Source organism: Lissotriton helveticus, chromosome 5_1 (genome assembly GCF_964261635.1).
Source record: "Lissotriton helveticus chromosome 5_1, aLisHel1.1, whole genome shotgun sequence".
Lineage (NCBI taxonomy): Eukaryota > Metazoa > Chordata > Amphibia > Caudata > Salamandridae > Lissotriton > Lissotriton helveticus.
Genome location: NC_136065.1, coordinates 695,296,252 through 695,321,087, shown reverse-complemented (window position 1 = coordinate 695,321,087; position 24,836 = coordinate 695,296,252). Strand labels below are relative to the sequence as shown.

At 46.5% G+C, this 24,836-nt stretch overlaps 2 protein-coding genes across 8 annotated transcripts in view; one reads left to right on the top strand and one right to left on the bottom strand.

Annotated features, from left to right (window-relative positions):
- FAM149B1 (family with sequence similarity 149 member B1) overlaps nt 1–2,976 on the bottom strand; it is a 635,963-nt gene extending 632,987 nt beyond the window's left edge. For 6 of the 7 annotated variants that reach the window (XM_078643097.1, XM_078643096.1, XM_078643101.1 and 3 more), the window contains exon 1: nt 2,459–2,976. Coding sequence is in view for 5 of the 7 variants with exons in the window: in XM_078643096.1 (XP_078499222.1) it covers nt 2,459–2,505 (47 nt within the window). In the remaining 2 variants the exon portion in view is untranslated. The remainder of the gene's footprint in view (nt 1–2,458) is intronic. The other variant, XM_078643100.1, reaches the window with a different exon arrangement.
- Nucleotides 2,977–3,272: 296 nt separating this feature from the next.
- ECD (ecdysoneless cell cycle regulator) overlaps nt 3,273–24,836 on the top strand; it is a 285,220-nt gene continuing 263,656 nt past the window's right edge. Inside the window, exons 1-3 of the mRNA XM_078643094.1 lie at nt 3,273–3,403; nt 22,306–22,541; nt 24,313–24,430. Of these exons, the coding sequence (XP_078499220.1) occupies nt 22,337–22,541; nt 24,313–24,430 (323 nt within the window). The 5' untranslated portion in view covers nt 3,273–3,403; nt 22,306–22,336. The remainder of the gene's footprint in view (nt 3,404–22,305; nt 22,542–24,312; nt 24,431–24,836) is intronic.

Genomic DNA, 24,836 nt, shown 5'->3' with positions numbered 1-24,836 from the left:
CTAGTTCCTTGAAGGATTCCAAACGGTTTTGGGATCTCCTAAGAGCAAGGAACAAGCCTATTGACCATCAAATAACCTGTAACATTCCGGGTGATGCTTGGTTTGCCCACTTCTCCAAGCTCTATTCTGTTGCACTGGACTTGTCCCCTTTATGCCCGGGATCTTCGGTCATTACAATAGCCAACTCTCTTCCTATAGATTTTTCTTTTACCAGTCAGGAAGTTGAAGGGGCTATTAGGAGCATTGTCCCCAACAAGGCTCCAGGCCCTGATGGTATTCCAGGGGATTTACTTAAATCCTACCCGGTAGTATGGAGCAGATTAATTGCTTTACTCTTAAACGAGGCTCTGCAAGGGGGATCCTTTCCTGATTCTTGGAGGGGCGCAGAAGTTGTGCCTATCTTTAAGAAAGGCAGTCGGGACGACCCATCAAACTACCGCCCCATTAGTTTGCTGGATTCAACCCAGAAGGTTGCGGGGAAAGTCGTTCTGGGTAGGATTCTCCAATGGGCTGAGGAGGAAAAGATCCTGTCTGACTTTCAGGCAGGTTTTAGAACAGGGACAGGAACCATCGAGCAAACATTCCGCCTTCTGATGATATATTGGAAGGTGGTGGTGCTGGGAGGGGGTACGTTATATCTAGTCTTTATTGACTTGAGAACGGCCTTCGACCTAGTCCCACGGGAACTGCTATGGAATGTCCTCGATGGTCTAGGACTACCAAACTACCTGCTATTCTTGCTTAAAAAATTTCATGAAGGCAATTTCGCCCAGATCAGGTGGGGTGTCCAGGGAGAAAAAACATCTCGCATCCCAGTAGACAGGGGCGTCCGCCAGGGGTGTGTGCTTGCCCCCACTCTGTTTTCTCTATATGTCAACGGAGTGGTGGAGCATCTGCTGCAACATCCTGCGGATGCACCTACCCTGGCGGGCAGAAAGATCCCAACGCTCCTGTTTGCGGATGACACCCTCCTGATCTCGAAATCTCCAGCTGGCATTCAGAAATTGCTTTCCAGCTTTAAATCCTTCTGTGACAACAGGGGTTTAGCCATAAATATAAGCAAGACCAAATTCCTTGTCCTCAATCCCCCCAAGAAATCTGTCGCCCCACCTGTTTTAGACTCCACCCCCTTGGAGAGAGTCAAGGAATTTGACTACTTGGGAATTCGCCTGTGTGACTCTATGAGTTGGAAGGCGCACCATCATAAGGTGTTTCTGACACACAAAAGGGTCACGGGCGCTTTGCTCAAGGAGCAACGAGCCTCCTCATTGAAACCAATTGGGGCAGTGCTAGATATCTACAGAGCTAGGGTCGTAAGTGCAGCCTTATATGGCGCTGAACTGTGGGGTACGCAGAGAGTCGATACATTGGCAAAGATGGAAAACAACTTCCACAAAGATCTGATGAGGCTACCCCACAGCACCCCTACAATCCCCCTCTTGTTGGACGTAGGCACTCGCCCAATTTGCGAGCAAGCAAAACTGCGCCCCTTACTACTATGGTCCCGGGTTTGGAATGTCCCAGAACTGAGTAGCTATGCTGACGCCCTGGACGACTTGTTGTCTCTTCCAGGTTGTAGCAAGATACCCTGGTTTAGGGAGGTTAAACGATTGCTCTATGAGCTGGGGATGGGAGATGCTTGGGCTAACAAAACAGCGCCACCTAAGCGGTCTCTAAAGAACGCTTACTGGCTATGGGTAAAAAATAACAGAATGCGTAATTCCAATCTTTGCAAATCTGCTGCCCAATTTTTACTAGTCAAAGATCTCCCTTTTAGGGAACCTTATTTGGACCTAATCCACAGCTCCGGAGACAGATCACTCTACTTTAAATTCAGAGTGGGTGTTCTCCCCTTAGGATTGTTTACTTCCTCCTGGAATCCTCCCTTTCAAACGGTCCCATTTTGCCCATTTTGCGACTCAAGGGTTGAATCTGACGCCCACCTTCTGTTTGAGTGCAGTGCTTATGTAGCACCTAGATTGAAATGGCTAAAGCCTCTGTGCAGAAGCCTGGGAACAAGATCACATCTAGAAGCCCTACGTATATTGCGCTCTGATGCCCGCCCTTTCTTTGCATGCTGTATGGCAAAATTTCTTGGCTGGGCATGGCGTATAAGATCTGCAAGAAAGCTACTGATTCAATAATGTCTACTCCCAAAATCTGTTTATAACCTGTTTTTAGCCATTAGTGCAAATATAAGTAAGGATAGCTTAAATGTGTATTTTATGTATAGATGTTTATTATGATTCTCTGCGGTATTTTAAATTATGCACCTTTGTAATGTTTTATTTTTTGTACTGCTTTTATGATATGTACCGTATCGAAATAAAGCTATACTACTACTACTACTACAATACCGCTCATGCACTTTGACAGGCACGAAACGCTACCGTCCCGCCCGCCGCTAACCATCCTTCACCTAACATGCCGCTGATAATGTGTCCCTGTTTATACTTACATTGGTAGGATCTGGGCCACCGGCTTCCGTCGATACCGTGAAATCATCCTCCTCTTAACTCACTGTAGCATGATCCCTCGGCTCCAGTGGCGACCTCACGCCTTAGCATAGACACTATTTATTCCGGGCCATTGACGTTCCCTCCTTGGATTCAGGCACTCTTTACAAAAGTTCCACTTAGTTACATAGACCACGTAATGCAACTACCTGGTGTCCTATACGATTACCAAAGTATAGGCCTTGGGTCCTCCTCCAGTACTGCCGCTGGATCACAAAAAGTGAACGTATATAACACGAAGTGCCTCGAAGCATTGGAGTCTGCGAGGATGAGCGCTTCCAGTGACTGCACCCGTACTTAAGACTGAATCCGTGATTTCATACCGTACCTTTAACGAACCGTCTTTTGACTAGTAACTATGGTATTAGTAACCCGCAGTACCAGAGCTGTGTCCCAAGTGAAATCCTACTCAATCAGGCGGAAAGAAAAACATTCAATTTAAGATGAGAAATATACGCTGACCTAAGATATTGAGTGTGTGCGGACACTTGCCATACAATTGGCTGGGCGAACTTTTATCAGCCGTTCATTGGCTAAAGGAAGTTCGCCATGTTGATGATTGGCTGGAAAGCTTGGTCAACTTTTTATTGGCTCTCGGGTCAGGATTCCACCCAGACAGATTGGGAGAAAGCATGTCAGGTCCTTAGCCTCTGTGCCTGATGGAGCACATGTCGCAGTATGTTTAGCTGCTAAACGTTCCCGCCTTCTGTAGGTGGGCGTGCTCCACCGCTACAATTCCAGAGATGGTGACACCTTACTGAGTGACTGACTGTTCTGCTAAGCAATATGCGGCCCTGGATTCAGAAAACGTCTCCGTCTGACCGAGCCAGTGACCGGGTCTGAGGCCACGCGCGAAACGCCAGTGACTCGTGTGAACGAAGTTTCAGGTACTGGACTCCTAACCCAGGCAAGCTTGATCTTATTAAAGCTAAATTCAGCTTTACGGTGTGACCCGTCGCCTGAGAGCCACACGGCCCGTACCTTCGTCATGTGGGCGTCATTCTCAGCTGCGCCCCCTTACTCCGCCTTGTCGCCGGCTCCTTCGCTGCACGTCCTGTCGAATCCGGTGCCGCTCCTAGTGTTTCTATTCTTGCAAGGGAACCTCTATTGCTTCTTGTCTTTTTACTAAAAAAAGAATGCGTGTATCCTTTTGTCATTTACTGTCATTGGGGTTCGTCTGTTTACGAGCACACTTGTCTGTCCCCGTCCCTGCGACACTTTATATCACAAGAGTACGACTGTAACCCGCGAGATTCGCAAGGCCTGCAAGGTATTCCGCTGCTCTCCTCCAGTCTCTGATTATTTCCCTGGGCACCCTCTCCCACAGCACACGCACTGCACTGTCCCTGCACACAGGCTGTCGATCCAGCTGTCAAGAGCGTCTCTGCGACGCCTTCCTGTCGTCTTGACTACCGATGTACGCACATTGTGTGCGTCAGCCGGAAGTAACTGGAGAACTGTCGATAATTAAAGGAGACTGCTGCCAAAAATGCAGTACAACTGGTGTAAAGTTTTACCATTTTCGGTTTCTTTTCATTTGCTGAAATAACACATACGGAACATAAAAATAAAACGAAGGTTTTAAAAAAGCCACTTTTCACAGTGCTTTCACCTGACTTTGGTTTTGCTTATTTCCTGTATGGCCCACACACAGCAACAATTAATCTAGCAATTATTAGCAAAGCCAAATAGTTCTGTGCACAGTGTGCTAATATATATCGAGCAAACACAAATTCGTAGAACGTCTTAAGTGAGGTGTCACTGTTTAATCTGCCGCATGGGGCACAATCGTAGTTAGCGTCTCAGAGTGTACCATTTGCATAAAGATTAGCACATTTAGTCTATGCACATCAGTTCCAGACTGTATTTACACATGTTAGTACATTAATGCAAAATCGATTTGCTTTGCCAGTGCTTATTTATTTTCTCAATGAGGCGCATCCGTGCAAAAGAGGCAGTTCATGTCTTGTTGTTCGTACCGAGGTCACAGTTGTGGTCTATGCTATTGTCCCTCGCTTGCTAGCAACTTATTGCTGTTATGGTCGTACGTAGGTATGATGGTGACAGCTGTGGTCACTGTCCAGTCCAGTCCGTCTGTGGTAGCTGTTGCTGTGCTAGCAGGTGAGATTTCTCCTGTGCTCCCTGCTTCGTTTTCAGCTGTTTGATTCTGTTCCCTGCTGCATGTACAATATTGTCTGTGGGTTCGCATGAGAGGACTGTTTGTGGTGAAAGTGGTGTGGATTTAAATGTGACAGCTCATGGGAGTAGTGGCATCAACTTAGACACGAGAACGTGAGCAGTGTCTTCTTCCAAATACATCTACGGTCTCACCTGCTTTACTGAATTGTTTGAATTTTAACAGCTCCTGTTGTGATTCATGTTGTTATTACTGCTGTGGCCCTTGCTGAGCTTGCAGCTGTTGCAACTGTGGTGACATTTGTTGACCCTACCTTTATGGCATCTCCTCCTGTCTTTTCAGTAGTGACACATGCTCGGTCTCAGCTGTGGTGGAATCTGTTGTAGCAGAAGTTACAAGTGATTTCTGTTGTGCTTGAAGGTGTTGTTGCTTTTGTGCTGGTGGCTCTGTCAAGTCAAGTCAAAAAGTATGTTTATTTAGATCGTAATCTTTAAACAAGTACATAGCAATTAACATTTATTTAAAATATTCCACAGCAGTCTCACAGGCTAATTACAAGCAAAAATATTCTTCAGCAATTTATAAAATGTCCTCGCCCTAACTTTATGTCATTTAAAAATGGATGCTCATAAAATCGTTCCCTTAATAAAATCCTTACCCCGTGCGGGTTAATAAAATCAACCGATTCTTCTAGACAAGATTTTAATTCATTCATTATAAAATTCTAAAATATTAATTCTGACTTATTATGAATCTCTGTACTACCTTTATGAACTTCCCTGGAGCAATTGCAATGTCAATGCTAGGCCATTCTGTGATGAGATCGATCGCTTGCACCCGAGTTCTTATACCATATTTTTCAAAGATTGGGCGCAGCCAAAGTTTACGCAGATCTAAAATGTCTATACAGTCCAACAGAATGTGCACTAAATCCCCTTTTGTGCCCAGCCTACATTTGCAACGCCCATTTCGATCCAGCATTTTAGTTTTAATTTCTTTATTTATTAGCCATGTATTAATTCCAATGCGCAATCTTAAGATCTCTTGTCTAAACCACGGGTTTGGTAGGATGTCCAGATAAGGGAACCAGTTTTCCTTTGCCCATGCGTTCATCATGAACTCTACTGAAATTTTCTTGCCGAGGTATTCCCTATCAGATCTTCTAGTAGCTTCTTGTCCATTAAATTTTAGCTCTTTTTTTTGTACACTCTACCTTTAGCGTCACTCGGCATATGTCCACTTTTATGTTCTCGCAGGCCTGAACCATTTTCTTCCTACACGTTTTTGCCCAGTTTAAATTACTTAATTGTATCTCTTTCCGACACCATTGTGCGACTTTTTGTCCTTTTTCATTATCAAGGCGTTTCCAAAATCTAATCACTGCTACCTGTGATTGTACCCCCCCCAAGCAGTTGTTCCTAATTCTGATCTTATTGCTTGTACCATTGCTGAAGGGGGCAGGGATAAAAGGTTTGTCCATCTTGTGGAGTGCATAATGAAACATTGGGCACTTTTTATTTGCATGTAAATCATACGTGGATCCCAGACGTATTTGGCTAACTCCGATGTGTAAAAATTTAGGAACGACATGTAGTGTGGTAGCTTTAAGAATTATTCGCACTAATTCATCATTGCCTATATTAATAGCCACTGCCAAATATCTGGGGTGATCGTGGTCCATTAGGCAAAAACTCATAAGCAGACTATTGTAAATAACATGCTATAAAAACATCTGCAACTTTTAACCTTTTTATATTTTAACATTTTTAACTTATGATTCAATTGATGTATTTTTAAATGTCTATAGTTCTATTTTTAAGAAACATAAATCAAGTTTTTAATGGATTTCTATGTACGTAAATGCTTTTATGTGTTTATCACGAATAAAGCAAATTTTGACTTGACTTGAAAAGGTTTTTCAGGCATTTTCTTTTCTCTAAGTCCCAGACTCCCTTACCGCTCAAATAAAGGATTTCTGCTCCATAGAGTACTTGTGGTGGAATCATTGCACTGAAGTAGTGGTCGATGGCTCTGGTTATAACTGTGGTAGAAACTACTGTTGCTACTGTGAAGGTATCTTGGTTAATGCTGTACTTTCTTCTCCAGTCATAGATGATGATTGTTGCTCTGGTCCTTGACGTGGTGGAAAGAGTGGTCGTTACTGTGCTCCTTTTTAGGTCTCGCTGAGCCAGCGCATGCGATACTCTGCGAGACATTTAGTGTGTGGGCTTTTAAAATTCCAACCACACGCTTTTGGCTGGCATAGAGCGTGCAGTTACGCGCACAATGACGAGCAGAGGCGCCATATGGCTTTCCTCTCTCGTCATGGTGCGCGCACACCACTCGCCAGCCTGCGTGGTTTTTTTAAATATCCTTTTTACGCACGCGCACACAACTCCCGGTCGCACGTTTGGATAGTCTGCTTCTACGGCCCTTCGTCGCCAATTCGCGACAGGGCTGTTTTGGCTACCCTTGTGTGTTGATGCCTCCCTAGGGAGGTAAAAATATGATTGGCGTATACCCCTCTTGGATGTTGTTACGTTGTCGGGTTCGCACATTAGCGGCTGGTCTCACTCAGCAACACTGCAACCAAGAGCCGGGCTGCGAATACAGGCACTGAAACAACAATACAGCCAGACGCAGAGGTTACGCAGCCATCTATCATACATGTCAACATTTTACAATAGCAAAGTGGAAGGTTTGAAAGCAAATGAGGGATTTCTTTTGCTCATTACTTCCATTAAAACAGGCAATGTCAGGCTGGATACCAACTAAAAGAAATAATTTTTCCCTTTCAAATATCGGGAGTCACCCGCTTGAATCTGGTCTATTGGCATGTATGACGTGATTATAGGCACTCGCAGGCATTCACTGACCTCTACACCCCCTGTCCTCACCACCCCACGGCTCCAGTGCCACACATTAAGTTAGTGACTGTGGTGGAATAGAATGTGGGCCGGGGTCAGCTGCACAAAAATAGCTGTCTGGGTTCCCTTTAGTGCCTCTCCGCTCACCCTGCACGCTCTCACCACGCGCTCTCTTCAAGGCGATAAGGAAGAGTGCTACCCCACAGTTGTCAGGAAGTGACCCCTGGCATGCCCTCGAGAACCCTAATCGCTAGACACCCAGCCAGGTTTGACTGACACTTAGAAGTGTTCTCACCCGAGAAGACAAGGCTGAAAAAAAAACGAAAGAAGGATAGAAAGGCATGCCCTCGAGTAAACTGAACACCAGGCACACATGCTATTGTGCACCGTGCACAAATCTCCGCACTTGCATCTCCCTTGGTGTGTTATCGTGATCTGAGTTCGGGAGCGTGTTTTAGAGCCACGGCCGCCGCTCTGTTATCTCACGATACATTCATCCTAATATTGTTGCCACGCCCATTTAATGCCTGCATCTTTAAAGAAACCGAAACAATGAATTTTATGAGTGCTTTTGCTGGCAATACAAGTGCTTAAATGCTCTTTGTGGACCGCCCCCATACTGCGGTATAACCCCTATTTACTCCTCCCGCCCATAATCATCGCTCGAAGGGCTTCTCACCCTATGGCACCGCGTACTTCAGGGGGTCTAGCCTGAGATGCAGAGCGGATCTATTCTCATCCAATCTATTTTTCTTGTACTCGCAAACTGTATTTTCTTCTCAGGACAGTCGCCATTATGGCGTATCCAGTGTGACATGGGCCTTGGTGCGAGGAAGGAAATCCCCCCCACTGTTTGTATTATTAAATATAGCAATAATCAGGGTTCAGCTGTGCTTAATTTATTAAAAACATTTTTAAAAAGTGCCATGGCTATCTCCTTTCACGATCTCCAGGCCTAGTGTGACCAGGACCACCACAGCATCACTGAGGGCCAGCACAGGATCACTCAACGGCACCACTGCATCAGTCAGCATCACCACAGCGTCACTCAGGACCACCACAGCGTCACTCAGGACCACCACAGCGTCACTCTGGACCACCACAGCGTCACTCTGGACCACCACAGCGTCACTCTGGACCACCACAGCGTCACTCTGGACCACCACAGCGTCACTCTGGACCACCACAGCGTCACTCTGGACCACCACAGCGTCACTCAGGACCACCACAGCATCACTCAGGACCACCACAGCATCTCTCAGGACCACCACAGCATCACTCACTTTCACCACAGCATCACTCAGGAACACCACAGCATCACACAGGAACACCACAGCATCACCACAGCATCACTCAGTACCACAACAGCAAAACACAGCGCCACCACAGCATCACACAGCGCCACCACAGCATCACACAGCGCCACCACAGCATCACACAGCGCCACCACAGCATCACACAGCGCCATCACAGCATCACACAGCGCCATCACAGCATCACACAGCGCCATCACAGCATCACACAGCGCCATCACAGCATCACACAGCGCCATCACAGCATCACACAGCGCCATCACAGCATCACACAGCGCCATCACAGCATCACACAGCGCCATCACAGCATCACACAGCGCCATCACAGCATCACACAGCGCCATCACAGCATCACTCAGCACCAACACAGCATCACTCAGAAACACCACAGCATTACTCAGTACCACCACAGCATCACTATGCGCTACCACAGCATCATTCAGCGCCACCATAGCATTACTCAGCGTCACCACATCACTCAGCACCGTCACCACATCACTCAGCACCACCACAGCATCACTCGGCACCACCACAGCATCACTCGGCACCACCACCGCATCACTCGGCGCCACCACCGCATCACTCGGCGCCACCACCGCATCACTCGGCGCCACCACCGCATCACTCGGCGCCACCACCGCATCACTCGGCGCCACCACCGCATCACTCGGCGCCACCACCGCATCACTCTGGGCCACCACCGCATCACTCGGGGCCACCACCGCATCACTCGGGGCCACCACCGCATCACTCGGGGCCACCACGGCATCACTCGGGGCCACCACCGCATCACTCGGGGCCACCACGGCATCACTCGGGGCCACCACGGCATCACTCGGGGCCACCACGGCATCACTCGGGGCCACCACGGCATCACTCGGGGCCACCACGGCATCACTCGGGGCCACCACGGCATCACTCGGGGCCTCCACGGCATCACTCGGGGCCACCACGGCATCACTCGGGGCCACCACGGCATCACTCGGGGCCACCACGGCATCACTCGGGGCCAGCACGGCATCACTCGGGGCCAGCACGGCATCACTCGGGGCCAGCACGGCATCACTCGGGGCCAGCACGGCATCACTCGGGGCCAGCACGGCATCACTCGGGGCCAGCACGGCATCAATCAACGCCATCACTGCATAACTCCGGGCCCGCACAGCATCTCTCAACGACACCACAGCATCACTCAGTGCTTTTTACACTTTTTAATTACAACTTCTCAGCATGCTGCACAGCAGCCACACTTTTCTACAGCACAGCTTAGAAACATTGCCAAAGTCAATAGCTCTACCTAAACACTTATAAGGCCCCCCAATGCATAGCCAATAGGTCTCGCCTTCGGGACATTATAAATGTTTAGTTATCCAGCACAATATCCTAGATTCAACAACATCAAGTGTTGCATTGCTATTCACTTATAAGGTCCCAAAAGCGAGACCTATTGGCTATGCCAATGCTTGTTAGGTTTAGCCTGAAGTAGCACATCCGCTGTTGCTTGCAAGACATTTTGTTTACTTACATGGGACTTAGAACCCCTGCATTGCTTGCCGTTGGCTGACATCATCACTCTAATTTACTTGTTTCTCTTTGGATAGTATGTGGCCTTCACTTTCTCTTCTTGTGTTCGGCCCTCCCCATAATCTTGGCCCAAGTACTTCTTACTTGCCAAGTGTCCTTCCATTGCTGGTGCTTACAGAACTACATTTTCAGATTTTGCCTGAGCCAGCGCATGTGCTGCTCTGGCGAGACATTTAGTAACTGGGTTTTTGAAAGTGCTACCAAAGCTTATGCCGGCCTCCAGCATCCGGTTACGCACGCGTGGACGTGCACAGCTGCCATCTGGATTTCTGTAATAGCTCATTAAGCCTTACAGCGCGTACCTCCCCTCCCCCTCCCTTCTCCCACTCCCTCCTCATCAGCTTCATTTTTCTTTCCCTTTCGTAGCCTCGGCTGTGTCACTTTCACGGCTGCACAGCCATTGCTTGTTCTTTTTGCCTCATCTTCTGGTTTAGGATTGTTCTGTTAATTGGTGGACTCGGATCCCAGGAGCCTATGCGCTCCTGCCATTGTTATTGAGCTCCCCGTGTGGGTTCCCTCGCACCTCACTACGTGACACGCGCCCATTCGGGACTGCAGGCTTCATTTAGGCACCCTGTGTGGAGGTATTTTATTCTCAAGCCAACTCTCGGCTCGTGGACAGAGCTTCATGCAATTTTAATGTGTACGTCAACACGACACACTACCTATCTCACAGCTTTCCAAACTGTGTGGCACGACACGTTACTGTGTCACGACCCACACGTAGGTGTGTCACGATGACGTCTGCTTGGGGGAAATGCAACTTGAGCCCCCTCACTCAGTGATCGCGACGTGGATGGCGGAGCAGCTGCGGAGCCTCGTGGACAAGAGCTCCAGTGAGTATTGACCCCTCCACTCTGCGGCCTTTCTGGGACACCGTGATATCGGAGCCGCCTTCACCCCACCATCCCAGCCACCCGGTTGGCAAGTAGTGAGGCTTTGGGGCACTTTTAAATCGCTAAATCTTCTGTTCGCCGGCTCCTCTCCAACGGGGAGCCAGACAGCATGAATACAAGGCTGGGCGTGCAGTAGGCAGATCCCAGGGCTTCTCGGTTACATTTATTATTGATGTACTTCAACTTCCTGCATGCTCACTGAAACTTCAACTCGCAGCTATTTTGGAGAAGCTATGATTGGTTAACAATTTTCGCTATGCGAAATAATTTTACTTTACTCCAACACCAAATTTTAAAATAACTCCCAATTTTTTTACATGTGCCATCGAACTGAAATGAGTTAAAATTGGCGAAAACAAGTTGCAAAACCTTATAATAGCCTAAGACAGTAGCCAATACGTCAAACAATATTTGAACTTCATGTTCATTATTTAAAAGGCTCATGGGGAGCCTACTGCAATAACTGAACGGAAAAGCGGTGGCAGAAATTACCACCATCGGGGTTTTGTAGCTACATTCCACTCCTCTGGCTTCTTTCTATGCTGGATAGGGGGAAATAACAGAAGATCTGCACAACACAGCAAGGAAGGTCCAAACACAGTGTCCCGACCATGAAAAGGAATTCTGCAATGTTGCACCTTTCCAAGTGGAGAGTTATTTTTTTCTGCAAGGAGAAGAAAATCCACCTCCTTGACGTTATCCAGAAGTGAATTCTACAGCACGGGTACCATTAATGAAAATAAATCTGTTCGTACCAGATTGGAGCTGGGGGGCTAAGCAATCTAAAAGGACATGCCTGTGGCTGAAGTATTTGTTTTTATTTAAATGTAAGTGCCTTTCTATCTATCAGGCGTGTTTGATAAGGTATCAGAAATTGTACAGAAGAAAAAATGTCATTAGGTTTGTTACATAAACATAAGATTGTGTTGGAGAATTATTAGTGGAGGGATTTAAACAGCATATTAGCAGACTTGTGAGGCAGATAGTAATGTTGTTATCCAAGGGTTGTGAGGGAAAGCGGTCAACTGATTCTATGTTTAAGACTAGATTTTATCTTGGGTCCAAGAGAGGTCTTGGGGTAACGCACAGTGCACAGATTTCAACTCTAAGAGCAAATGCCAGACACTAAATGTTGCTGGCTGGACATGATCGATGACTTAGAGGAGGAAGATGATGGACGTAGCTCCTGTATTCTGGACCAGCTGTTTCTTCACGAGGTCAGAGGAGAGGCCAATGTCAAGGTAGATGTTCTAGTCACTCTCAGAAAATGCAATGGCTCATATCAGAAAAAACAGGTGATAAGCATAATTATTTTAGCATGCCTGGGTGGTAGCCATCTGATAAATTTTGTGACACGTGCATCAAAGGTCACTTTGTGATTTAACAAAATATCAAGGTTGAGAACCACACAGACAAATTTGTGGGATGGTTCAGAGGAGTCGGGCATTGAAAGGGGAGATGAAATATGGGAGAAACCCAAGTAATTGGGGGGGTGCTGAATGGAAAACATATGACTCGTCTTGTTGTCTGTTGCCTTTTGGCGCGCTGCACGGAGGAAAGTGGTCCCACCTGAGTTCAATGCAGAGAGACCAGTTGATAAGTTGCAAGATTGTTTTATCACTCACGATTCCCCCTTCCTGAATGGATTTTTGTATAAGTCCTGTTTGTGCGTGGTTGAAAGGGTTGGCAGGTTGTGCATCTGCCCTTTTTGTGCCGTAAATCACTGGGGCATGTATGCATGATTATATTCTTGTTTCATGCACAAACCTAACCTTGCTTACACTCAGTTTTGCCAGTCACTGGCTTTGTTAGACCAGATTAACAATTGCTTTATTAACCTTCCTGCTTCCTCAAATTTGCTTGGAAATGCACCATTTGCCCACTACTTTTTCTCACTCGCGTTACCGTGTCCCTCAAAACAATTTCATAAAAAGGTGTGTCACCAACATGAAAATTGATTGTTCTGTTAATAGGTGGTCTCGGACCCCAGGAGCCTATGCGCTCCCGCCATTGTTATTGAACTCCCCGTGTGGGTTCCCCCGCACCTCACTATGTGACACGCGCCCGTTCGGGACTTCGGTTTTCATTTAGGCACCCTGTGTGTAGGTATTTTATTCTCAAGCCAACTCTCTGCTCGTGGACAGAGCTTCATGCAATTTTAATGCACTCGCCTTGTGTACGTCTACGCAACACACTACCTATCTTCTTTTAAGGCACCCCGTAGGTCTCCCCATGAAACTACTGTTAAATGCGTGGGCCGATCACTCCCATCAGCTTTCGTTCTTTACTTGGTCTGACACAGAGCTCCATTCAGCAGTCCAGTCCTTCTTGCCCCCTGCTGCTTCAAGGTACGTGCCCCACGCAGGCACAGCTGCCTTTGATTATCACACACCCTGCTAGACTATCAGCACACAAGGACTCATAACTGGTGTTTCTGACAGTGAATTCTTTTCACTACTACACTCCAATTTCATACTGTGCCTCAGGCCAGGTGGTATTTATTCCCAAGTTAGCGAGTGGCTCTCTGTTTGGCGCTTGTACCAATCACTAATTTTTTGTAGTAATTAAGTTGGTTATGGCAATATCTGCATTTATCAGCACATATTTGCTGCCTATAGCGTTGGTATGTGTGTTCTGCTGTCTATTTGTTGTTTTTCTCGGTGTGCAAATTGCGTGTTTTTAATGTGTTCCTGTGTGTTTGCATGTATCCTTGTTTCTTGCTATGCATCTACATGAGGCAGTGTTTGAATCATTTGCTATGATGTTCTGTACTTCTGTAAATGTTTGTATTTTTTCCTGTGTGTGGCTGTCTGTCCATGTGTATGTTTGGGAAAAACAATGTTTCTGTGGATCTACGTATGTGCCTGTGTGCCTGAGTAGGCGAGAGATTGAGAGACTTGTGTACATGTGTTCTTCCGTTTGTTGCTGTTTCTATATTAGTTCCTCCCTATGTATTTGCTGTGTGTCTCTTTAGTTGGCCTGTGAGTGTCTGCTTTGCTGATAATGTTTGCATATATGTGGGTGTGTATGTGTAGAGTTGCGTGTTTTGCTGAGAGTTTGTATATGTTGATATGTTTGTTTGTTTGTTCACCCTGCTTTAAGTGTGTGTTTTTGTGAGGGGTGTGCATGGCATGTTCTTGGCACTATACTTTGTCATCTTTTTAGTTTGTTTCAGAAGGCCACTTACGTTTTTAGGGCTCGCCTGCTGATGCGCTTCAGCGCATAGCTGGCGAAGCTCTATAGGGGCTTATCCAGTGTTTATCCACTGGCGATTCCACTGGCGATTCCTTCAAGTGCATGTGCTTTTTAGGTCATTGCGCTTGCGCAAGCCCTAAAAAGCGCGTGCACAATGCCACCAGCCGCCTGCCTGCCTGCCTCGCATTACCACATCAAAGGCAGCCCTCCGAGCGCATTTCTCACCCCCTAATTATTCACGGCCGGCCTGCAGGCACATCAAAGGCTGCTGCTGCCGTGACTCGCATTTCTCCTCCCTCCTCCCCTATCACTGCCCAGGCCGGCCGTACTTTCTCTTTACAAGGGCCCCCATTCCTGAATCACTTGAAATCTCTCCACATTATTTGCATTTTGTTAATTAAAAAAATTAACTTCAACACAGCGTTGCACATTTTTCTCGACTTCGGAAGGATGAGTCCCAATCTCATTTGTACAAAGTGTTGTAATGGGATTATTGGAGAGTTAGAGAAACGTGCTCACAAGTTACATTTTTATGCATATCATCTGAGTAAATAAACAATAGCATGGTGCCGTTTGCGTCCTTGACTTGATCTGGTTTTTATTTTTATTTTGCTATTATTCTCACAAAGGCTAAGAAGGTCTGCCTACTTTAGTATTAAGTGCTATACGTCGCATAAGCAACAGCTAACCATTCACTCACCCACGCAACGCCACTCACCCACGCAACGCCACTCACCCACGCAACGCCACTCACCCACGCAACGCCACTCACCCACGCAACGCCACTCACCCACGCAACGCCACTCACCCACGCAACGCCACTCACACACGCAACGCCACTCACACACAACGCCACACACACACGCAACGCCACACACACACGCAACGCCACACACACATGCAACGCCACTCACACATGCAACGCCACTCACACATGCAACGCCACTCACACATGCAACGCCACTCACACATGCAACGCCACTCAACCACGCAACGCCACTCACACACGCAACGCCACTCAACCACGCAACGCCACTCACCCACGCAACGCCACTCAGCCACGCAACGCCACTCAGCCACGCAACGCCACTCAGCCACGCAACGCCACTCAGCCACGCAACGCCACTCAGCCACGCAACGCCACTCAGCCACGCAACGCCACTCAGCCACGCAACGCCACTCAGCCACGCAACGCCACTCACACACGCAACGCCACACACACACGCAACGCCACACACACACGCAACGCCACTCACACACGCAACGCCACTCACACACGCAACGCCACTCACACACGCAACGCCACTCACACATGCAACGCCACTCACACATGCAACGCCACTCACACATGCAACGCCACTCACACATGCAACGCCACTCACACACGCAACGCCACTCACACACGCAACGCCACTCACACACGCAACGCCACTCACACACGCAACGCCACTCAGCCACGCAACGCCACTCAGCCACGCAACGCCACTCAGCCACGCAACGCCACTCAGCCACGCAACGCCACTCAGCCACGCAACGCCACTCAGCCACGCAACGCCACTCAGCCACGCAACGCCACACACACACGCAACGCCACACACACACGCAACGCCACACACACACGCAACGCCACACACACACGCAACGCCACACACACATGCAACGCCACTCACACATGCAACGCCACTCACACATGCAACGCCACTCACACATGCAACGCCACTCACACATGCAACGCCACTCAACCACGCAACGCCACTCAACCACGCAACGCCACTCAACCACGCAACGCCACTCAGCCACGCAACGCCACTCAGCCACGCAACGCCACTCAGCCACGCAACGCCACTCAGCCACGCAACGCCACTCAGCCACGCAACGCCACTCAGCCACGCAACGCCACTCAGCCACGCAACGCCACTCAGCCACGCAACGCCACACACACACGCAACGCCACACACACACGCAACGCCACACACACATGCAACGCCACTCACACATGCAATGCCACTCACACATGCAATGCCACTCACACATGCAACGCCACTCACACATGCAACGCCACTCACACATGCAACGCCACTCAACCACGCAACGCCACTCAACCACGCAACGCCACTCACCCACGCAACGCCACTCACCCACGCAACGCCACTCACCCACGCAACGCCACTCACCCACGCAACGCCACTCACCCACGCAACGCCACTCACCCACGCAACGCCACTCACCCACGCAACGCCACACACACACGCAACGCCACACACACACGCAACGCCACACACACACGCAACGCCACACACACACGCAACGCCACACACACACGCAACGCCGCTCACCCACGCAACGCCGCTCACCCACGCAACGCCGCTCACCCACGCAACGCCGCTCATCCACGCAACGCCGCTCATCCACGCAACGCCGCTCATCCACGCAACGCCGCTCATCCACGCAACGCCGCTCACCCACGCAACGCCGCTCACCCACGCAACGCCACTCACCCACGCAACGCCACTCACCCACGCAACGCCACTCACCCACGCAACGCCACTCATCCACGCAACGCCACTCATCCACGCAACGCCACTCATCCATATGCAAAACGAAAAATGTCAAACTCTTCTATTGCGAGACCTATTGCATTTTCAATGCTTGTTTAAAGGTGTGGGTATAAATGTGGCCTGAAAAGTATACATGTTTTGTTCCATTTCCACGCACCACCCGTTAGACAGCGTCCAACTCTGTGGCTGTAGGAGTGTGTCACACTGCCTGGTTACTGGCAGTCACCGCCTTAAATCACACCCATCTTTTAAGGTTTACTTGAGGTGGTCCTGAGGGCTGCTCTGTCCTTGGGGAGAGTGTGTAAGAATGGCGGATTTGCAGACAGAGCTAGTAGAGCAAGGGGGCACGCCTGAACCATGAACGGCACCACCTCCCCACCCCACACAGGCACAGGACAACCCCCATTGTCCGTTTATCAGGAGAACACGGTTATCTGTTATCAGTTGTGTCCGTAATTGGAGGAGAAATGCTGACAGCCTCCTGGAGGAAGCAGGGGGCCTGCCTTGGTCAGCAAGGCTGCAAGCCATGGCTTCTTAAAATGCAATGAGTGTGCTTTTTGTTCACCTTAAATGCACACGTTATGTGGTAGGCCAGGCGGAGAATAGAAACAATTTGTGGAAAGCTAATAGCGGATGCCCTCAGCATTTTCCTGTCTGCGGGGTGCCCTCAATGCTAAACTGAGTACACAATGAGGAGAGTAGCGCGCTCGCACAGGGGCACTATGCATTCAATTTCCAAACAAAACAAGCATTGGCATAGCCAATAGGTCTCGCCTTTGGGACCTTATAAGTGTTTAGCCATGCAACAGTGGATGTTGTTGCACCAAGGATATTGTGCTGCATAACTAAATACTTATAAGGTCCCAAAAGCGAGACCTATTGGCTATGCCAATGCTTGTTGTTTTTGTGGGAGCACTCCATAAGAGTGCATGTGTTTTTTCTTGCTGACCAACATGATGCTTTACCCTCTTCCCGCTGTCCGTCTTATTGCTTAGCTCCTCCATCTCACCCCTTGTCCGTGTTATTGCTCTCTTGCCCACGTCCCTTCAATAAACAATAAAGTGCCTTTTTTTCCTGTTGCCCAGCCATCTAGTTGAAATTGTTTGTGGACCAGGGAGATCACTGTGAGGCTTGTGCTACCCCCAGGTTTTGGAATTCAAATGCTTTCTAGTAAGTACCTGCCTCACCCAGAGCCTTGGAAAGAGGAATGCCCTTGAAAGTCAGTGCAATAAATAAAGACCTTTACATTCTGTAATTAACTCGTCACATTTGCCAGTGATTCAGTGACAGGGGTCAAATGCCAGGATGTCAGACTGCTTTATTCTTATTACTGTTTACTTTTCTTTCACTGAATGCAAAGTGAGAAGAGCTTTTAAAGTGAATTATGTGTCCATGTAGGATTTCGTTTTTGTAATACCCAACAAAATGTAAATACCTATAAATTAACTGTATGCATTCAGCAGTTATGAAAGCATCAATACAACACTCCTATTTCCACGCATTATCATGTGTGTGCTATGTAGTTTTATCAATAGAACTATGTCTGGACAAATTTAGTGGTCATTCCAATGGAAAATGTGCTGTCTGTGAATGACATTGTGCTACCACGCAATGCTTTGGTTACATTCAAAAATCGACCATCCTCATGTACATTAAAAATAGGTGGGATACGAAAGTATTTTGTTCTAGAAAGTGGGTCGGGGTTCTAAACATTTTGGAAACCACTTACTAAGACAAGTGCAGTCTCCTAGTTAATGTGTCATACATCCACGTCAAGTCAACATCTCCCACTCCAAATCTACACTCTAATAAATCGATTGATCGAGGCGTCTTGTATTTCTTCAAACCACATCATCTCCACTACGACTCAAACCCCATAACCTTTTGTTCCAGAATACAGTTCGGACCATTAACCAACACATCATGACGAACAACCTGAGGGTCCGCATCCTCTATACCAGTATTTCAAAACAAGCTTTAGCAAAGCACACTGGTCTCGCCTATGCGAGGAATTGGCTTTGTCAGTGGTTTTTTAGCCATGTTGTACAGCAGTGTCAGTGCTGTACAGCATGAAAGGAAAAAAAAAACAGGGCTAAAGTGCATTTTTTTGTTCTTAATTTTCCAGCCATTCCGCACAGCAGCCTCACTACTGTACAATATGGCGACAAAACATTGACAAAACCAATCCATCGAGTAGGCATGACAAATCACTTATGTCTGCCTCAAAACCAGGTGTAGCTCAAGAGTGTATATTCTGTAACTAATACATCGGGTTGATACTTCATTCCAGTACTTATGATTTGGGAAGATAAGCCTTCACAAAGCATGCGTTGCTGAAGAATGCTGGTCTATGGAGAGAAGTGGAAATACGATATGATCAGAGTGGCTGCTCAACTTGGAATCCTGTAGAGAAGCATAGTCTGCAGTGACCAGGAAACTGCACTTTAGTTGTTGGCCTTTGGGGATGGCAATTTCAGCTCACAGCTAACTTAAAATAAGGGCGAGGGGCAGGCATTTATTTGATGGACAGGAAGGTTCCTGCCTCATGGAGCCTGACTCTCAGAATTGGATTGTTTTTGGCGTATGGCCAGAAGCTCAAGTACATTGTAGGCAGATAGCAAAGCTGATTACTAATACCTCACCAAACCACATAAGAGCCTTTGCTTCTTAGTTATTCCAGTATGGTACTGATGCTTCGGTACTTATGTCAAGGGCATGATTTGACTCAAGATTGGGGTACAGGGTCTTTGAGCACTGGAGTAGTAAGTGTATAGAGAGGCAGTCCTCATACATATGCCATTTACCAGTGTTTGAAGAGAAAACACTCTGTGCTGGAATGATTTACCCAGAGCAGGCCCCCCACGTGCTCTGACAGTTACCCTCACACACAAAGTAGTTCGACCCCATGCAACCAGGGGTGTATAGGAGACTTCATTAAGGCAGACCACGGTGGCCACCACCAATGCCTCCTCAACAGCAGCAGTATTTAGTCTGGCCAGCAGCAAGAGCAGGGCCATCGGGAGTCACCAGCAGTGGTCTTCTTCCTCTTGAACCCATCAACCACAAAATAACTTTAAAATTGCCACTTTAAAGGCTGGGTTTCTGTAAAAGTAGAGGGCAATGAGCGCAAGCTGGTGATCCAGCAAATTAGTCTTTTGAAGGGTTGTTCCAGCTTTATCCAGGGAAGGTGTAAGCCCACAAACTCATAAAGATCTTGAATGATGATTGTACGCTTGAGAAAAGGAGCAGTAGACTCCCCTGTCAGAGGGCAGGTAGGTCTTCAGGTACTTACTGAGCCTCGTATGAGGAAAGGGTTGCCTCCCAATATTTGACGTGTGCTACTTCAACACATTCAATATGAGTGTTTGCACACATATTACAACGTTAGGTACAAGGCAGGCTGGTCTCTGGGTGTAGTTCCACAATGTTTATTACGTTCACATCTTGTTTAGGTGCCTAAGGAAATACTTAAGATTTGCTGTAGTAGGGGGGTCACTTTCAGTTTGCAGTCCTGCCATTTGGTCCCAGAACTCTCCCTAACCACTTATGGTAGCTTAAACTCCTCAGCAAGTTGTTCAATTTCCAAAACTCCACATCCAGGAACCTTATGCACAATACTCTGGGAGTCCTCCAGCAACAGGACATGCTCAGCGGATTGGTACTAGCCATGCTGCAAAGCACATAACATGTCATTTTATAAAGCTCAGCCTTGAAGTACTTTGTTAGAATCTTTTGACTCTGTCTAAACACACCCAATGCACTCTCAATGTAATAATGCACTTCGCTCAGAGCACCACAAATATGAAATTGCATCTATTCAGTCCAGGAATAAGCACACTACCACCGATGTGTATTTAAAAACATATGTTCTGTTTAAATGCCTGCATTTGAAAGTCAGTACAACTTTTGCATCCTGTTTTGTATCCGTTTCTGATTTTGCGTCCCCGCTTTACATGCTTCTACTTGCAGGGACGTGCCCATCTGGACCTTTGTAAGGCAGCTGCCAATATTAAGACTTTCAGGGCATTAAGGATTCTCTTCAGTCCTAGACCGAGATCACCCTGCATAACATTAAACAGCTGTCGTGCTGGATGCTTGACATGAACAGTCCCGACACCCCAGCTCCAGTCTCCGTTTGTTACCATCAATACAATGGATTTATTATAGTTGAAAATAATAATGTTATCGAAAGTTCACATTTATAGTTTTGACTTGCATGAATAAGCCTTTCATGCCAGACCGACTATATTTCAGGAACTTCAACTTTAGGAATTTTCCACGAAAGCCAAAACAAGAGAGTAGATGACGTTTTCAGAATTCAATAAAACGCGCTGCCTCAGAATTTATACATTAACCATATCCCAATTCGCTTATGCATCATTTACTAAATCCCAGTCCTATTAACAGTCCTTCCTTGGAACACTGTTAATATTGCTGTCTGCCTTTTAAATGCCTCCCAATAAAGATGTAATTCCCTCTATGACTGTGTTATCCTTAACGTTTTACCCGTCGATCTTCTTTGTGTCATTTGTAGTTTTTTATGAGGAACATGCCAGATCATTTATGTAACTTTCCTGCCAATTAGTTTTTTCGGAGGCCTAAACGGTCCAGTGCTACATTCTCCTCCTTTCCTTTTGTTTTTGATATTAATTGACCTCCCTAACCCCTTAATCAAAGACGTCTAACCACCGCCCTTAGAAAATTGCCAGAAAGAAACACCAATAGTACTTTAAAAAAAATATTATTTTAAAAGAAGGCAAGCGTATGCACCCTTGCAAGATATGACATATATGCCTGCTTGTGTGGTAACAGCCATGCCAATTCTCAGTTTATTGTACCCATAAGTAGTTACCGCTCCAGCACTTAGTGATGTGTGTACGTACCCGCAGTTGGCAATGGAAGCGAATCTGTTGACTACACGTAGCGGAGAAGACCATAAAGGTATTTTTATATTTGGGGATAGATGAGGTAGATGGAATTATATATATATTGTATAACGGGGATCATTCTCAGGTGGGGTTGCTTTAAGCCTTCACAATAATACCCACTTGGAGAGCACTATCCTGTTCTGCAGGTTAAGTCACTCCAACAACCACTCCTGTGTTTGTGGCACCTTATCGTAATATACAATCGTATCGTAATATACAATACACACTCAATATTCAGCTAACATATATCTTGTACGAATGAGCTCATATTTAATTGACATGTCTGATGTAATTTATTCTTTCACTTTTAGTGGCCCCTGTTATTCCTGCCTGAACAGAAGAATGGAGTTGGGCACGAAGCATATCACCCTTGATGACGTTGTGCAGTATCGATTCTTTCTGCTGTCTCTAGAGCCTAGCAACCCCGAAGTTCACAAAGAAGTGCTTCAGAAGTATGTGGAGAGGATATTGGCTCGATTTGCGCCTCTATTGATGTCTTACATATGGCAAAATCAAAGCTTCAACCTCAAATATTTTGATCCCTCGGGTAAGGCCGCTAATCAATGTGATGTGGAGGTGAACATTGTTTGGATTGTCTGTCTTTTTTTGAGCTGGCTAACTTTATAAGAAGGTATATAAAGATTGAAAGGTAGGTTTGTTCCCTTGTAACCATGAATCATGTAGCAAACTGGGAACAAACCCCTTGCTCCTTCACTTCTACTTCTGTAATTCTTTTTTCCATTTGTATAACCGTATGTAAATGTTCTAAAACACACATATGTGGGTTTCTTTGAGGACTTACAGCTGGACAGTGCCACTAATGAAGGAAATAGAGGACCACAGAAGTAGTTTGAACTGCCAAGCATAATCGGAAGAAATGCAATCATAAGATTTAATTAAATTATTTCTAGAAGTGAAGGGACTAATGGACTTGTCCTTCTCTTCTTGCCAAACATGTTGTCTTTTCTCAGTTCAAGGGAGTTGGCTTTCCACGAGCTGCACTGAGCAATATCTTCTGCTTAGGGGGTTACCGAAGGAACAACTCGATTAGACAAGCAAAGATGAACTTAACTGGGACATTTTGAAACAAATCTCACCTGACATAGAGCTGCTGTTGAACCATGAACACTGTTCGTCCTCCTGACTCAGCCTTTCTTTGTCTCTCTAAAGATGCAATAGTGCTTATGGTTCCTGCTGAGCTGAAGTAGGGACTAATAGCTAGATTAATCAAAGACCCGTTTTGTGAGTCTTTAATAGCGATTCATAAGGAATCGCTATTAAGGACTTGCAAAACGGGATTCATGTAGGAATGGCACAAAATATTGCGATTCCTACATCATCCTTATTTGCGATTAGCAAATTGCTAATCGCAAATAAGGATGCGATTTCAAGGGTGCCAGGGGTGTCCAAAGGACACCCTGTAGCATCCCTGAAATGCAAATTTACACGGGTGTTGCGCACACACATGTCCAAAGGACGTGTGTGTGTGTAACATGCTACTGAGAAAAATGCACTAAAGTAATGCACTTCCAGATCACTGCATTGTTTGGCCTCCCTTCTCTCAATACACTTTTAAGCCTTCCTAAAACCTCGTCCTCTTCCATGCTTTTCATCCACTCCTCTTCTGTAATGGCAGGGTCTTCTATAACCAAAATAGGACTGTCCAGCATTTCTTCGGGTTGCTCCATTTCCAAAGGTGTCCTTGACAAGAAATCAACAATCCTATTGTCTTAACCAGGGACATACTCAACTTTGTAGTTGAAATTCTCAAATCCCAGGCTCCATTACCCAATGCGAGGTGTACAATTTTCCATACCCTTCACAGTGAAAATGGAGGTAAGAGGCTTTATGGTCTGTACGAATGGTGAAATTAAGCCCCCACAGGAAGAATTTAAAATGCTTCACTGTACAGACTCATTGCCAGTGTTGAAAGTATGAAGACAGGAATCAGAGTAGGTAGAAGTTCAGCTTTATTGACCATCCACTCTCCAAAACTGCAAAGATACCAACATTCCATTGTCAACTCCAGTAGGAAGAAACCAAGGAGAGGGGTGGGGACGGGGGAACAGAGCAAACCATTATAAGGAAGGGAAGATTATAACACAACTGTTTTTAAAACTCAATCTGCTGTGCTTGGTGACCTCTACCGTGTAGTTATGGTATGATTGTCAATCTCCCTGGTAGGTAGTGACAGCCGAGAATTTACTGAACATGTAATAATATTATATTGCATGCACAGCCTGTTCACAATATGTTGGGGTGAATTTACATAGAGTTCCTTAAACCTGACAGTTTTTTTTCTTGTTTCCCATTTGAAGGCGACATCCCTGGACACATAGGTGGCATGACCAATTTTGGTGATAATGTTGAAGATGAATGGTTCATTGTTTATCTTGTACAGCAAATCACAAAGGAATTTCCTGAACTGGCAGCAAGGTGCAGTATATCTCTTTAAATATGTGTATTTTTTCATGTAGTACTTGAGGGAGGAAGAAGGATAACGATTTACTACACCACCTTGCTATCCTGACATTTATGCATACCAAAAAACGATATAGGCAACATAAATATGGTATAAGTGATTTTCACCTGCATATTTTTTGTGGCATACCTTATAATTTAGGCCTTTTTCATGTAACCATGTTCCAGGAGGCTTGAATGCATTACTATATAATACTAAGAAAAAAAAGAGTCACTTCTAAAACTACACTATGCTTGTTGGTCACATGCAGCTGCAGATATCGGGTCACTGTAGCACATGGTAACATAAATAGCCCGATGACCTAAAGTAAGATGGAAAAGGCGTTAGAAAGTATTCTGTTATAGAGGAAAGCATTTTGCA